The sequence below is a fragment of the Gekko japonicus genome, unplaced genomic scaffold (assembly GCF_001447785.1).
Source record: "Gekko japonicus isolate JY-2015 unplaced genomic scaffold, Gekko_japonicus_V1.1 scaffold814, whole genome shotgun sequence".
Classification (NCBI taxonomy): Eukaryota; Metazoa; Chordata; class Lepidosauria; order Squamata; family Gekkonidae; genus Gekko; species Gekko japonicus.
The window spans coordinates 397,739-413,064 of NW_015169799.1; the positions used below are offsets into that span (position 1 = coordinate 397,739).

General features: G+C 42.1%; 1 protein-coding gene across 1 annotated transcript in view; it reads right to left on the minus strand.

The window, feature by feature from the left end:
- Window positions 1-484: 484 nt before the first annotated feature.
- The window catches only part of QRFPR (pyroglutamylated RFamide peptide receptor), a 41,127-nt gene continuing 26,285 nt past the window's right edge, over window positions 485-15,326 (minus strand). The window contains exons 2-6 of the mRNA XM_015417100.1: window positions 12,830-12,988; window positions 9,828-9,889; window positions 6,046-6,281; window positions 2,112-2,209; window positions 485-882 (exon numbers count right to left, since the gene is read on the minus strand). Of these exons, the coding sequence (XP_015272586.1) occupies window positions 485-882; window positions 2,112-2,209; window positions 6,046-6,281; window positions 9,828-9,889; window positions 12,830-12,988 (953 nt within the window). The remainder of the gene's footprint in view (window positions 883-2,111; window positions 2,210-6,045; window positions 6,282-9,827; window positions 9,890-12,829; window positions 12,989-15,326) is intronic.

Here is a 15,326-nt window from a genome sequence, read left to right on the forward strand (position 1 = left end):
CAGCTCTCCATGCACCTTCAAGAAATGCTAAGCCCAAGACCATTTCTATAGCAGAGCTGACTCTTGTTCTTGGGTTGGGTAAGGCAAAATAGTAAGTGAGAAAGAAGTTCCATGTTGTCCCAGAGGAAGCTTGTCAATGAATGGAGAAAGGCGCTGAGGAAAATAAGTGGAAAATATGTGGAAAAGGAAGTTGGCCTGGTTCAATCAAACCACTGCCAGCCCACATTGATGCAATGGGTGGCCGCACTTAAATCCAGACTTGGTGACCACTCCCCAAGTTCAGGGTCCTTGAGGCCAGCAACCTCAACTGAAAGATGGAGCACGATATTTTGCAAAGAGAACGCACTGTTTTGTAAAACAGGGAACATATACTGCAAATGAAGGTTCTTAAGAGTCTGAAAGACTTTAAATCGATCAGGCCTAGTAAAAGGGGCATTGACTGTCAAATGCTAAAACACGAGTGTTCCAATGAAAGATCAGTATACTAATGTCCAAGTGAAGTGGACCCTGTGAGTTCAGATGTAAACAAAGCAAGGTGCCTCCAGGAATTCTTTTTGGCATAGGCAGGATCACAGAGTTTGACCTCAATGTTCCCTTCACTGAATGCCTCCCTTCTGCTCTCCTCTGAGTGGGTGGGCTCTCTCTTACAAACACCTTCCCTGTGTTGCAGCATTGTGATTCCCAAGTGTCCATGCCGCCTGGAAGGAGACAGGTCCTGTCTTATAACGCAGAAGCATATTGCAGAGGTGAAGTTTTTCTTAAAGTTCTCATTCATAAAGGCATAAACAATGGGATTGCAAATGGAATTGGAAAATCCAATTATCTGAACGATACCAAAGATCATCTTAATGGTGACATCATCATACTCCCTTTCAAAATTACCTAGAAAGAGGAAAATATATGTATAGTAACAAGTAATTTAGACCATACTTATCAACATTACTTAACCATCTTTGAACCATCAAGGCATCCCGTTCTACATTGCAAAAGGTATTTCTCTCTTTCCAATTACCTATTTGCATCAGAAAATAATGGCACTCTGATTTATCTAAAACATAATAAAATGCATTCAAGGGGAAAATGCAAATTCACAAAGAAAAGATAGACCATTAAGTCTGCATAAACTGCCTTCAAAGGTGTGTGCACAGTGAATAACTTCTAATCATAACACAGTAATTTTACCATCAGTACAACTGCAGTAAGGAATGAATCATATGAGCACGTAACTGCCCCCTTAAAATCTTACCCAGTTGACCTAGTTTTGGGTAACAGCGGCTGGTGACAAGAGAGGGGCCGATTTCTGAGTGCTGCCTGTTTGTCACCATCTAGCAGCACATTCAAATGTGACCACAAAATAAGAATCCAGGGCTTCATTCTCAATGGCTCACATTAAGTACTATGTATAAGTAAATGGGCTGTGATCAGAACTAAATTTTCTTAATAAACTGGATTCACCAGGGCAGGAGGCAGAGATTTATACTGCAGAGAGCAGCAGAACTAAATTTTCTTAAGAAACTGGATTCACCAGGGCAGGAGGCAGAGTCAGCCTCTGCTTCAATAATGTCCCAGAGTGTATTCTTTTTTATGTGTTCATCTTTGTCATTCTGTGCAAGGATAAAAGAAGTCTAACAGAGGAGCAAGGACAATGACAGTCATCTTGGCACAGCAACGGTATGAGAGCAGAGTCACAATAGTGCAGGGCTAGAGAGATTCTGAGGAATTCATGCCAGTATACAACAGCAAATTGCAACACAAACCCAGTATGTGGAAAATTCAACACCTTAAAATTATATGTTACTCTGCAAGACAGCCCCCATACCAGTACTTCATCATCCTGTACATTCAGCTTTGTATTACAACTTTTAAGTACAGTAAAAAAGAATGTTGTACTTACAATGACAGCAATAGCAAAATTGAAGCTAACAGCTCATATTTTCAAAGCAAACTCCACTATCACAATGAACTGCCATAATCTAAAGATGAGGTTTGGGAAAGAACGTACTATTGTTCCAGAACAAGAGGAACAAAAACTCCAATGGTAATTCAAGCAGCATACTACAGAGAATTTTTTTGGATCAATCATTGCTATTTCAGAAGACTTATATACTCACTGTATTCTATCATCATGTGAATTACATGAAATGGAGCCCAGCAGACTGCAAATAAAACCACGACAGTCACCATCATAATAATTGCTCGCTTCTTCTTCCTGAAAGAAGAGACAGCTTGTATTGAGAATTTTAGCACAAGCGTTAGGACAGAAAATGGTGATGGGGAAGGGTCTCAGATGTGAGGCTGTTGATCTGCTACCTCATATATTTAACTTATCACTAACTTCAGCCACTGTACCAGAAGACTGAAGAGTAGCAAATGTTACACCGTTGTTTTTTTTAAAGAGGTCCAAAGGGGAACCAGGAAATTACGGACTAGTTAGTCTAACTTCTGTCCTAGGCAAATTAGCAGAAACTATAATCAAATATAGAATTATTAGGCACACAGAAGAACAAAACGTGCTGAGGGAAAATTAGCATGGCTTCTGCAAAGGGGAGTCCTGCCTCAGCAAGCTTTTGGAATTCTTTGAGAAACTGAACAAGCATATAGATAATGATAACCCAGAAGACATTATATACTTGGACTTTCAAAAGGCTTTAGTCAAAGTAACTCACCAAAGACTCCTGAGTAAACTTAGCAGTCATGGGATAAGAAGACAGGTTCTTGTATGGATTAAAAAGTAGTTAAATGACAGGAGGCAAAGAGTAGGAATAAATTGACAGTTCTGGTCCCACAAGGATCAATACAGGGGCTGGTACTATTTAATTTGTTCATAAATTATCTGAAACTAGGGATAAGCAGTATAGTGGCCAATTTTGTAGATGACACAAATTATTCAAGATGGTGAAAACCAAGGATGACTGTGAAGACCTCCAGGAAGATCTCCACAAATTAGGTGAGTGGGCAACAATGTGGCAAATGAGCTCAAGGTTGGAAAGTGTAAGGTGATGCACACTGGAACAAAAAAACCCACCAACTTCAAGTATAGGCTAATGGGGTCTGAACTTGCTCAGACTGAGAAGGAAAAAGATCTTGGGGTCGTAGTGGATAGCTCGATAAAAATGTCAGTCCAGTGAGCTGTGGCCATGAAAAAGGCAAACTCTGTGTTGGAAGTTATTAGGAAAGGGACTGAAAATAAAAGGGCCAGTATTGTAATGCCCCTGTATAGACCTATGATGCAGCCTCATTTGGAATACTGTGTGTAGTTCTGGTTAGGGATGTGCATTCGGTTCGACGAGCCAGGAAAGGTGGGGGGGGTGTCTGCAAGCCTTTTCTGGCTCACCCGCTTTGGTGGGCAAGCTGGAGAAGGCACTGGGATGCGTTTAAATGCCTCCCCGCCTCTTCCCGGGCTCTTCCCGGCTCCCTCACCGAGGTGGGCAACCCAAGGTGGGGGGGGGGGGCTAGCTTGCAGGGCAGCCAGCTCCCTTTACTGAAGGGAAGAAGAAGAAGAAGAAGAAGAGGAAGAGGAGGAGGAGATTGGATTTATATCCCGCCCTTCACTACCCAAAGGAGTCTCAGAGCGGCTTACAAACTCCTTTCCCTTCCCCTCCCCACAACAAACACCCTGTGAGGTAGGTGGGGCTGAGAGAGCTCTGACAGAAACTGCTCTTTTTCAAGACACCTCTGACATCCCTTCCTCCCTTCCTAACGTTCCAGAAATCAAATCCAGAAGTGTTTGCGTGCCTGAGCTTCTACGTGTTTCCAGGTGGCAGATGTAGTGATCTAATGTATCTCAGTGGTCCAGGCATCCCAATGGGGTCGATATTGCACTGTTTTGGGGTTGTGGTACAGTGCCATAGCGCTCTTAAAAGAATGTTAAAAAAAAGACAGAGATCACCTGCGCGGGCAAAAAAGGGCATGAAAACCTCGTCATCGGAGGAAGTGCTACGGGGGCATTTTACACAGCACCCCGTAGCGTTTAGGAACGGTAGAAGAAATTGATGACCGCTTGGAAGCAGTTTGCAGGTAAAACGGCTCAGGAACGCTTCCCAAATGGGACAGAAGCGTTTCTGTCTGAAAGGGGAAATATATTCCATCAGGGGACCGTTACTAAAATGGTTCTGTCTGAAATGACAGACAGAAACCATTAGTGAACAGTTCCTGAAACGGAACGTATCAGCTGCCTGAAATTCCCCTATGACAGAAACCCCACGAAAAGGAAATGCTACTGGAGGTGTCAGTTTGGAGTACAGAAATAGCACATAAGAAAAGAGTTAGTACTTCGTCCCCTTGCTGCTTCTCTGATCCCCAAGTGTCTCATAATTTTTTTAAAAAATATGTAGTTTTAACTACATGTAACATGTAGTTCGGCCTTGAGTATCCCTATATCTATTTCTCAGTGTGCCTTCATCAGCAGATACTGAAATCTGGAAACTGGAGCCATGAACAGGCAAGCAGGTCTTTCTGCAAATCTGAGAAGAGTCCTGGATTTGCAGATAAATCTGTAAAAAAAAACCTGCGAGATTAATACACACACCCAAGTACAAGTGGCATCTGTGGCTTTAAGAAATAAATGGCCTCAGTGGCCATAGTTTAGCAACCACCACAATCTAGCCAGCCTTCCATCCTTTGTTTCTGTTAGCAAAAGGCACAGGGAGGGGGCAGTGCCCTTTCCAAGGCTGTTTTGGCCTTTGAGGGAGCTCATCAGGACCAGGGCCATAAGCAACCACTGAACTACTTGCTACCACCTGACTTGTATGATTCAGCCAGGCTCAGATGCTCACTACTGTTCAACATTGTCCACCTCACAAAAGCCAATGTGGTATAATAGTTAGAGTTTCAAACTAGGATCTGGGAGACCGAGGTTTGAACCCCCATTCTGCCACCAAAGTTCACTGGGTGATCTCGAGTGAGTTATACATTCTCAGCCTAACCTACCTCACAGGGCTTTTGTGAAGATAAAATGGAACAGAAGAGAATGATGTAAGCTGCTTTGGGTCCCCATTATAAAGATGGGGTAAAATAAGTGAGCCTGCCCGCAGGGAGGGCGGGGTATAAATACAAATAATAAATAAATAAATAATAACTATAGCTGAAGATGGGAGACAGATAAAAGTTTGGTTAATTAGGGTTGCCAAATGAATCTTACCTGGTGGCAGGGGGCTCCTGCCCGGCATCTGGAGGGTGCGCACGCGCGCAAAGGGCGCGTGCGCCGCCCAGATGTGACGTACAGGGGAAATGTAGATGCCCTTGTGAATTCTCCACTGCACAACTGGGCCCAGCCCAGTGACTAGCACCACGCAACTCAGTCAAAGTTCTCCTAGGAGAGGCTGCCGGGGGAGGGAATGAGGGAAGGCTGAAGGGGGGCAGATAAAAGTAGGTTGGCTGGTCATGGGAAGGACAGAAGGAAGAAGAAAAAGGCTACTGGAGTTTACAGAGAAGGAAAGGGAGAAATAGTGGAGAAGGGGGATATGAGATGCTCCCTGCAATAGGATTGCCAACCTCCAGGAGGGGCCTGGAGTTCTCCTAGAATTACAACTGATCTCCAGACTACAGAGTTCAGGTCCCCTGGAGAAAATGGCAGATACAGACAGTGGACTCTGTGGCATCACATCCTTGCTGAGCTCCCTCCACTCCCAAATTCTGCCCTCCCCAGGCTCCACACACACCCCAATCTTCAGATATTTCCCAATCTGTTGGGAAGCCTACCCCCGCAAGTCCTTGAGTGTCCCCTGAATGTATCTTGTCTAATACTGTACATCATCTCTAAGAGTGGCTTACAAACGCCTTTCCCTTCCCCTCCCCACAACAGGCACCCTGTGAGGTAGGTGGGGCTAAGAGAGCTCTGACAGAAACTGCTCTTTTTTCAAGAACAGCTGTGCCAGAACTATGGCTTGCCCAAGGTCATCCAGCCAGGTGCAAGTGGAGGAGTGGGGAATCAAACCCGGTTCTCCCAGATTAGAGTCCTCGCATTTAACCACTACACCAAACTGGCTCGATCAGTGACGTTCAGCTAAATAACATTCGTATTTAAGCATTACTGACTGTACTAACCGTGATATTTTAGACATTTCGCTCCCATGCATAGTTTGCAGAACAGAAGCATCTCCGATTCTTTTCTTAATCCAGAGCTCATAGCCAATCTTACTGTAGAGCAACAGCATCAGCATAAGTGGGAGAAGGAAGAGGATGACCAATATGAATGTTGCATATATCTTCTGGTGAACAGGACTGGCCCATTCTTCCAAGCAGCAAACATACCTCTTTTCATAAAGGAAGTCATATTTATTCTGAAATAAAGGAAGTAGAAAAATCACCCTTCTCATACCAAGGCACACAAAATAATCTTGTCCTTTCATAAACTAGAAAGAAGTGTGTAATCTCTTCAGATATCTGTAAAGGTTTACATATACTGGAATGAACCTAAAAACTGCCTTGAACAAATTAAGGCTATTGACCGATTGAAGTCACTACTGACCACTATGTCTAACATCGCTGTCAGGCAGGGGAAACTACAATTCCTGCTACTAGACTTCCTTTTAACTGAAGGTGCCATGGATAGAACCTAGGGCCATTATAGCCAAAAGTAAATAGGTGACAAAGATAATAATGTTGTAAGAAATGCATGGGACTTGTGCAGGATCATAGGTTTTCACTAATTTAATTAACAAACTTTAGTCTGACACTCAATATTAAGGGGCATCTACAGGAGAATTTTCCAAAGCTCCCTCAACAAATATATGAAAGTGCATCCAATTTTTCTTTTTCACAGTGTTGCTGTTGTCATCAGTATAACAATGTACTGTGATTAGCAGGATTAACATATTCTGTCTTCATTCTCTTTGTAATGCAAAGTTAAAAATCAACCAGAGAAGCCTTTTATCTACTGACATTTTGGCAAATTAAGCCCAAAGGCAACACCTTAGGAATGAATCAAAAGCAGCCCTAAGATCCATAAATGCTGCAGAAACGGCCTCCTGGAAAAGAATATTTATCAGTGAAATGATACAGTATGTGACAGTGATCAAGGGCTGAAACACCCCTCCTAAATCCTGCTTGATCAGGATGCAATATAGATTCTGACTCTACCCAATTCAGAAGTTTGGAATAGAGAAAGGCTGCATATACCTTGCCTATTGTTGACAGCAGGCTAATAGGCCAGTACATTGTAGGATCATTCTTGGCCCCTTTTTTGTATACAGAAACTATTACTGCATGTTTTCAAGGTACAGGAATAATTCTTGAGACATTAATTTGAGTTAAAACGGGGGCCAGCAGGTTGCTTCACCATAGCAAATTAGCTTTCAAAAGATTGACTTTTGAAAACCAGACCCAAGGGCCTTGCCTGATTGCATGTGTCTAATTAAACAGCCTAATGTCTCCGGAAGAACTGAGTGCCATAAGTCAGTCTCAGGGGACTCAACCAGAACCCATCACACATCCTCCCTCTGCTAGCCCTTTTCCCCTGCATCCTGTTGCACAATAATCTGCTTTTCTTCTTTAAATGGGTACCAAGGTTCAGAGAGGCTTTGTGAACTCAAAAGCTTGCACAGTACTTTGTGTCAATTTGACTGGTCCTAATAAAAGGTGATAAAGGGTTAATTCTGGAAATCTTTAGCTGTGGTTCATGAATTGTATTGCAATTTTATTGTGTTGTACGCCACCCTGAGCCCTGTCTTTCAGGGGAGGGCAGCCTAAAAGTATAATTAATTAAATAAATACATACATGGATTTGGTTCTTGTTTTTGGATTCTACAGAAATGTCACACATGTAATGTCATAGGATTATAATTTGCAATGGATCTTGGATAATCTGGGGCAGGGGTCTTTTGGGGCCGAAGCACACCAGAGCACTGCTCCGGCAGCCCAGGAGCCCGCGCAAATGGTGACGGCCGCAAGCCCCACCCCTAGCTCTCCTCACCAAAAGTGCTGTGGCTTGGGGGAGGCCCGAAGACCCCACCGCAGCATCCCCCGGGCCAATGCAGAAGCGCTGCAGCTCAGGGAACATCCAGAGAGCCCCGCCGCCGGCTTCCCCATCTCTTCCTTCCTTCCTCTCTTTTCCTCTTTTCCTTCTCTCCTTTTCCTCTTTCCCGCCTTCTTCCCTTCTTTCTTTCTTTCTTTCCCACCTTATCTTCTCTTTTTTCCTTCTTCTCTTTCTTTCCCTCTTTTCTTCTTTCTTGTTATCCCCTTTCCTTCCTTCTTTTCTTCCTTCTTTCCTTCTCTTTCTTTCCCTCTTTCCTTCCTTCTTTCCTTCTCTCTACTCTCTCTCTTTCCTTCCCTCTTTCCTCCTTCTGTGGCCCAACTCTAGTGAGAAGGGGTTTAAACTTTAAACCCCTTCTCTCTTCGCTCCCCCCCAGGCCAGATGGGGAAGGGAAGGGGAGGCTTTTGAAGATGCCTCCCCCCCTTTTGCTTCCCTTTCTGACATCACTTCCAGTGATGTCAGGAACATGGCATATGATAATATCCTAATAGCTCATTAGCATAACATATGCTAATGAGCTCCTGCAGCTCTTTTTCTATGAAAAGACCCCTAGTCTGGAGTGAGGGGTTTTTTCCTCATTCATAAATCTTCTGCTGCTCCATTTCTTCCTCTGTCCTCTGATATTTTGCCAAAAAGGAGATTTTGCATAAATATCAGTGTTGCTTTTTTAAAATGGAATGTGAAACAGTCACTCTTGATGCAGACTACAAACATACCTATGCGTAAGTCCAGAGAACCCCATTCTTCCAAAAGACTGGCTCTCAAAGCATCTTACAATTCAAACCCATAAACACATAATATAAGTACTGGAACACTAAGTACATATATATATTTATTTGGGGTAGAAAAATCTATATTTAAATAAAAAACAACTGATCTCATTGAGTCCATTTGTTGCACTCTAATAACGAAGCAGCACAACTTTGCTTCCGGAGACAGCAGAACCTAATCTTGGAGAGATGGCATTCAGTGCTGGAAATGCTGAACAGATGGCACCTTCATCCTTGTTCCAAATCCTAAACATTCAGTTCTAGTCTTCTCCCTCACACTTCCTGCTAACCCACCCACTATCACTATTACTACTGTGTGTGTTTTTTTCCTGTCTCAGTAGCAGCCCTGAGAAAAACACGCACCCTCCCTCTCCCTGGATGCTCACAGTAAGGAGAAGTGGGAAGAGGCTTCCTCATTGAGGCCAAGCTGATGACTGGTGACTCCGGCTCTCTCCTCTCTGCTGCTCCCCCCCCCTCTTTTCAGGCAGCAGCAAGGAGGTTTTGCAGGGGGTGGGAGACACAATGATTTATAGCCTTCTCCCCAAGTCTCCTTCCCATATTCACCACAGCCCCCATGATCCATGGCCAGTACTGACAACAATCTTCTATTCCTTATAGGGCAGTATTTGATTAGGGCAGATGCTCAGTGAAATATGGATAAAAACCAAGGTGATTTGAAGAGACAATGCTTATAAACTCACCTTGGAATTATGTCCAAGCCAAAGGCAATAGAGAATTACAGCAGTCATAGTTAACCAGCTGCATGACCAGACAAGGCCAGAAGAAAATGATTTTCAAAACTCTGTCTACAAATCTAGTAACATACCTCGTAAATCTCTCTTTTCTTTCTTAATAGCCAGGCTAAGTCATATCCTACTGTTATTCGCATTCTTCCCTCAACAGATACAAACCCTATTTCATGTTTCCAACACCCATTTCTACTAACACATTTTACAATTAGTTGATATTCAGTTGCCAACAGCACAAGTCAGTCCTGCCCTAGAGAAGTGGAAGTATGGATACTAACTGGCATCAAGACAATAGTTGATGCATGAAAGCATAAATGCACACACAACCTACCATACCTCCAGTCGCTGAACGTGCCACATTGGAGATCCAACAATAGCTGCCGCCAACCAGACTATGCCTGAAAAAGAAAAAATGGGGTACTGTAACAAGGCAGACAAGATTCAAATAACCTTTCCATGGTTTTTGTTTTAATGTGCCTCTATGGAACATTTAGGCTAGATTACAGATTTCAGAAAAATCAGTTTAACTTTAATGATGTGTATGGTGGATAGTTAAAATGAAGGCAAATTGTGAGAGAGACACCTTGCCCTGTGGAAAAATTCATAGCAATATGCTAAACTTTTAAATTCTGTACTTCAGAAAATAGTAAGTGCCGATTCTACAAGAGAAAGGAAAAGGCAACCGTTCAAAAAGCCTATAAAAATGCAACAGCACAAAAGGGGGGAAAACAACTACACTCTAACAGTGAAAAATGAATAAAAAGTCTATTTAGAAAACATATACAATTACATCGGAGAGATATACACACTAGGATACAAGTAAATCCAATAATTGCTGACAAGAAAACATGAATGAGAAAAATACCAAATGACATAACTGAAAGTCAACCACAAATCAAAAAGCGGGAAGCCTGATGAATAACATACATTACAGCTGCTAGCAGGATATTCTTAATTATCTTCTTCAGATAAATAAATGTCATAATATGAACTGTGCTTCTTTCTTTTTTGCATGAATAAATAAATAAAATGAAGTGCTGAAGATACCAGTTCCTCTCTAACAGGCTCACGTAATGCAAGATCACAACCCCAGGCAGATCGGCACCTGGAGCAAATCTGAATTTTGCCTCATTAAGTGTTGTACTAGCTGGCATTCAAGGCACACCACCCACTCCATCCGTCTGAAGAAAGCTGGTACTCATTCCATTTTCTGTGCATGTTCAAGCCACCAGAGGTTTCAGGAAGGGAAAAGTTCCAATAAAACCCACAAATATACAAATGAAAAGTTATTCTGATGTATAGGTAAGTTTGCTTTTTTTCTTTCCACAAGATTATACAGCAACTCACAAAGCACTTCAGAAAACTTGTCAGTGCTATGTTTTGTGAATGAAGGGGAACAAGTAGGTGCTTACTAGAGAAGCTGCAAAAATGTTGTTTGTCCAATGAACTTTGGTTGTGGAATTCATCTTGCACATGATCAAATAAACTAGTTCTACTTGATTCTCTATGCATGTTTATTAAGACCGATTTCTCACAAGCGCTGCTCCACGTTCGCTCTTCCCTTTTGCCCCGATGGTACGTGTCAATTTCACACAAGCTGCTGTGCAGCCGCATTTTGCCCCGCAGCTTCGTGTGATTTCCCCCACGTCTACTCAATCCTGTTTTTTGAGGATTGAGTAGACGCGGGGGAAATTGTGCGAAGCTGCAGGGCAAAATGCGAGCGCGCAGCACCTTGTGTGAAATTGACACATACCATCAGGGCAAAAGGGAAGAGCGAGCATGGAGCAGTGCTTGTGGGAAATCGCCCTAAAAGTCAATAGGCTGAATATTGCTGGTGGAAGCTGATCTTTCCCTTCTACAAACAGTTTCCATCTGTTAACCTTTTAGCTCCCAGACTAATTTTGAATTAGCACAAAAGTAGCAAAATCCCATGTGAAAGGAACCAGACACAATCCAAATATTATGTAGCTACTTTTTATTTCAGCTATGCAACAGCGAAGATTTTAAGACAACAAGGTTCATTACTTCATTTCAAATTCTCATTACAGATTCCTCAAAACAAAAATTAAATTATCTGCTGTTCCTCTCAACCCAAAGGGATAAATTCCCACAAAACATAAGCTCTCAATGCCCAAGATCAATATACACCATGTTACCATTTTTCAAATGATTTATTTACCAGGCCTGAGGTTCTGTTGGTCCCTGGACCTGTAGATCTGTTACCTATATCAGGTTTGCTGGAATCCATAGGTCTAACACATTGACTCCCAGAAGGGCATTGCTGGAGGTCAGGAAATGCTTGCAGACCAGTAGAAGACATCCGCAATAAAGGGACTCAGGCAATATCACCTTTCATTCATATATATGTATGTATGTGTGTGTATATATATATATATTTATGTATGTGTATATATGTGTGTGTGTGTGTGTGTGTGTATATATATATAAAAAAAAACCTGACACACATTGGAAGAAAACTTCCATCTGTATTCGCCCAGATTGGATTATTAAAATAATCAGAGAAACTGACTTTCCCAAAGAGCAGCAGTCTCCCTTGTCCTCATATTCTGCATCAGTTTCATATCAAACCAATAAACAGGCAATTTGCTCCATGTGCCAGACCAGGATCTGGAAGATACCATGGAACTTACTCCACAGGGTTGCTGTGAGGATACAATGAACGATGCAATCTGCATTGAGTCCCACTGGGGACAAAGATCGGCTATTGTGATGCACCCTGTGATCATAACCCTCCTCCCGACCTTGAAGAAGTTCACTAGAGGTGCCATGGGCTCTTTTCTTATCAGATCCCAAAAGTACATCAAATATCCACAATCTTTCAAAAGAAAGACAATTTATTTTTACATTAAAACAAGCATCAATATTTACAAGAGTCCATAAGAGAAAAACTTTAAAAGAGCCCAGGTGTATAAACTATCTCACTCTGTCTTTAAAAGCAGGTTCTTGCTCCCGGCAAAGTCTCAGAGAAATAAAACTTTAGTGTTGCTGTCCACACACCCATCTCTCATCCTCATAAATTTCCCACACCCAAGTTTGCTTCAGCTGTTGGAGAATCCTCCGTCATTCAAAAGGAGATGATAAAAACCCAGGCTTCTGCCTGTCAATTTTATTTGTGTCTTCCCATTAGCAAGCTAACAATTGAACAAACATGGCCTTTTCCAGCTAACATGCAAAAAGCTTCATCCTTGACATCTGTTGACAGTTTCTTCAATTAACTGGCACGTATAGCTATTATCTTTCTCCTAATAGTAATGAAATTTTAAAGAGCAAGGTGCAATTACAATTGTGCATCACAGCTATAAATAATCAAATCTTACCAAGCATTGTGTATGCTCTTCTGTTGGTGTACTGCCATTTCATTTTTAATGGATGCACAATCCCATTATGTCTTTCTGCAGCAATACAAGTCATTGTGAGAATCTCCGTAACAATCGCAGTGGACTGGACAAATGGTACCATCTTGCAGGCAAAGACACCTGAAATAATTGGAACAAACATAAACACCAGTGAATGCTGCCCTCACCTTGAAGGACAAGAAAGAATTGAATCTGAAAGTACCATTAAACAGCAATATGTTGCCTGTCATGTTTTTGAGTTATTAATAGATGATACAATCCAACCAAAATTAAGGACTTTCCAGTTCCATTGATTTCACTATGGAAGTTCAAAGTAATGAGATTTAGAAGTGTTTAATTTTGGCTAGATTATCCAACAATGGAAGCAAAAAAATATGGAAGAGGTATCACACTTTTAAAACAACCTATGAGGTTGTCATGAGTTCATTCTTTTAAACACTAGCTAAAAGCTCATCTGTCTATGCAAGGAGAAGCAATCTGGTCTTCTAGTCCCTTCTACTCACCTTCTCTTTTCCTACTCCTAAGCTTCCCATCCTTATCGGGGAGGCCTTTACTTCAAGAAGAGCAAGGGAGTGGATGAGGTCTACTTTTCCAAATATGGCCTTGGTATTTGTCCACCCACGACATGAAACCACCTTCAGACCCTAAGGACAAGGTGTACAACAATCCCCATTTTGAACACCGCTTCTAGAAGTTGACTGGCAAAAGTGTCCGGAAATATGATGTCCTTTCTCTGTTCCTCCGCATAGCTATATTCAGAATGGGCAGGAGAAGCATTGCTCCCACTGAGGTTCCTATCAGAGCTGACCGAGGTTCCTATCAGAGGGGCTAGCTTTAATCGATGATGGTAGGCAGGTTTTGTCCTTAGCCATGTTAGTGTTACCAAGTGCAGCACTGCATGAACACTGCATAAATGTCAACCATTTATGTAGAATGGAAAAAAATATGAGCATGCTTCTATAAACACTATCCAGTTCTTCTCACTTCAAATAGTTGCTGTGCCCAATTAGTATTAGAACCATGGTGCAAATGGAAAAGCAGCTTCAGACTTGACCCCTGTGCTATTTTTCCAGCCTGAAACAGTGTGGGGAGGGAAACTATTGGGAAAATCCACGTGTATTCCAGGAAATGTGTAGGTTCCCCCAAACCTGTCCCCAGGACTACTTCAGTTCGGAAAAATGGCATTGGGGGGAGTTTCTCCACAGGCACCATGGTTCTGATTCTGACTGGGCATAGTGCACATCTGAACTGAAGAGAACTTACGACTTATGTACAATTGTGTTGGGTCTAACAGAGTGCGGACCCCAGGCTCATCTGTGTACTCTGTCATGTGTGCAGTGGTGAGGCCAGCCAAGCTTGTTAAGAGAAGAAAGACCTTCCCTTTCCCAGAGGGAAACTGAGCTGTTTGTATTCCAGCCTGTTTCAGAACTTTTTTTACACCCACTCTTTCTTTACAATAGAAAGATTTCAGCACTGTTTTGACAGGTGTCTTACGGGTTTACAAGAGAGATGGGAAAGTTATTGTTGAAAATGGCATTTAAAGATCATCTTCCAAAGTTTTGTTTGCCTTCTAAAATAAATACTTTTTTGAAAATAATTTGTTTGCATTGTACTTACACTGTATGTGTGTCAAGCACCATCAAGTTGCAGCTAACTTACGGTCACCCCATAGTGTTTTCAAGACAAGAGACATTCAGAGGTCGTTTGCCACTGCCTGTCTCTGTGTAGCAACTCTAGAATTCCTTGGTGGTCTCCCATCCAAGTACTAATCAGAGCCTGCTTAGCTTCTAAGATCTGACTAGATCAGGCTAGCCTGGGCCATCCAGGTCCGGTTGTATTTATATTACCCAGCTCACTGGAAAAGACAATACTGCTAGGAAAAGTTGAAGGCAGCAGGAAAAGAGGAAGACCCAGCATGAGATGGATTCACTCAGTAAAGGAAGTCAATTTGACTCTCAGTTTGCAAGCCCTGAGCAAGGCTGTTAACGATAGGATGTTTTGAAGTTTATTAATTCACAGGGTTGCCATCAGTCAGAAGTAACTTGATGGCACTTAACACACATTTTTAATACTTTGTTGCTTTTACTTTCAGCCAAAAGCTATGGGAAGTTTCTTTAAAGGAATGCCTACTCCTGTGTTATACAATCCCCTCTTTCTAATTTTTAATGCAGAAGCATTCTGCTTGGCTTACACAGAGCAGGTTCAATGCCTCGTTCAAAAGCTGACGGTGAGACCTGATTTCAGCAACTTCAATCACAGAGAGCAACTTCAATCACAACTTCAAACAACACAAAAGAGTTTTAGAACAAAGTTTGAGATTAGTTGCACCTTTAAGACCAAAAGCGTTTTGTTAGTTTAGAATATTTAGTGACCCGTTCTTTTTTCTGTAGCATAGAGGCAATTTCCACAGGTCAATGGCTTTATACCTTCAGTATGTGTTTTATTAGATCTCTTGGGG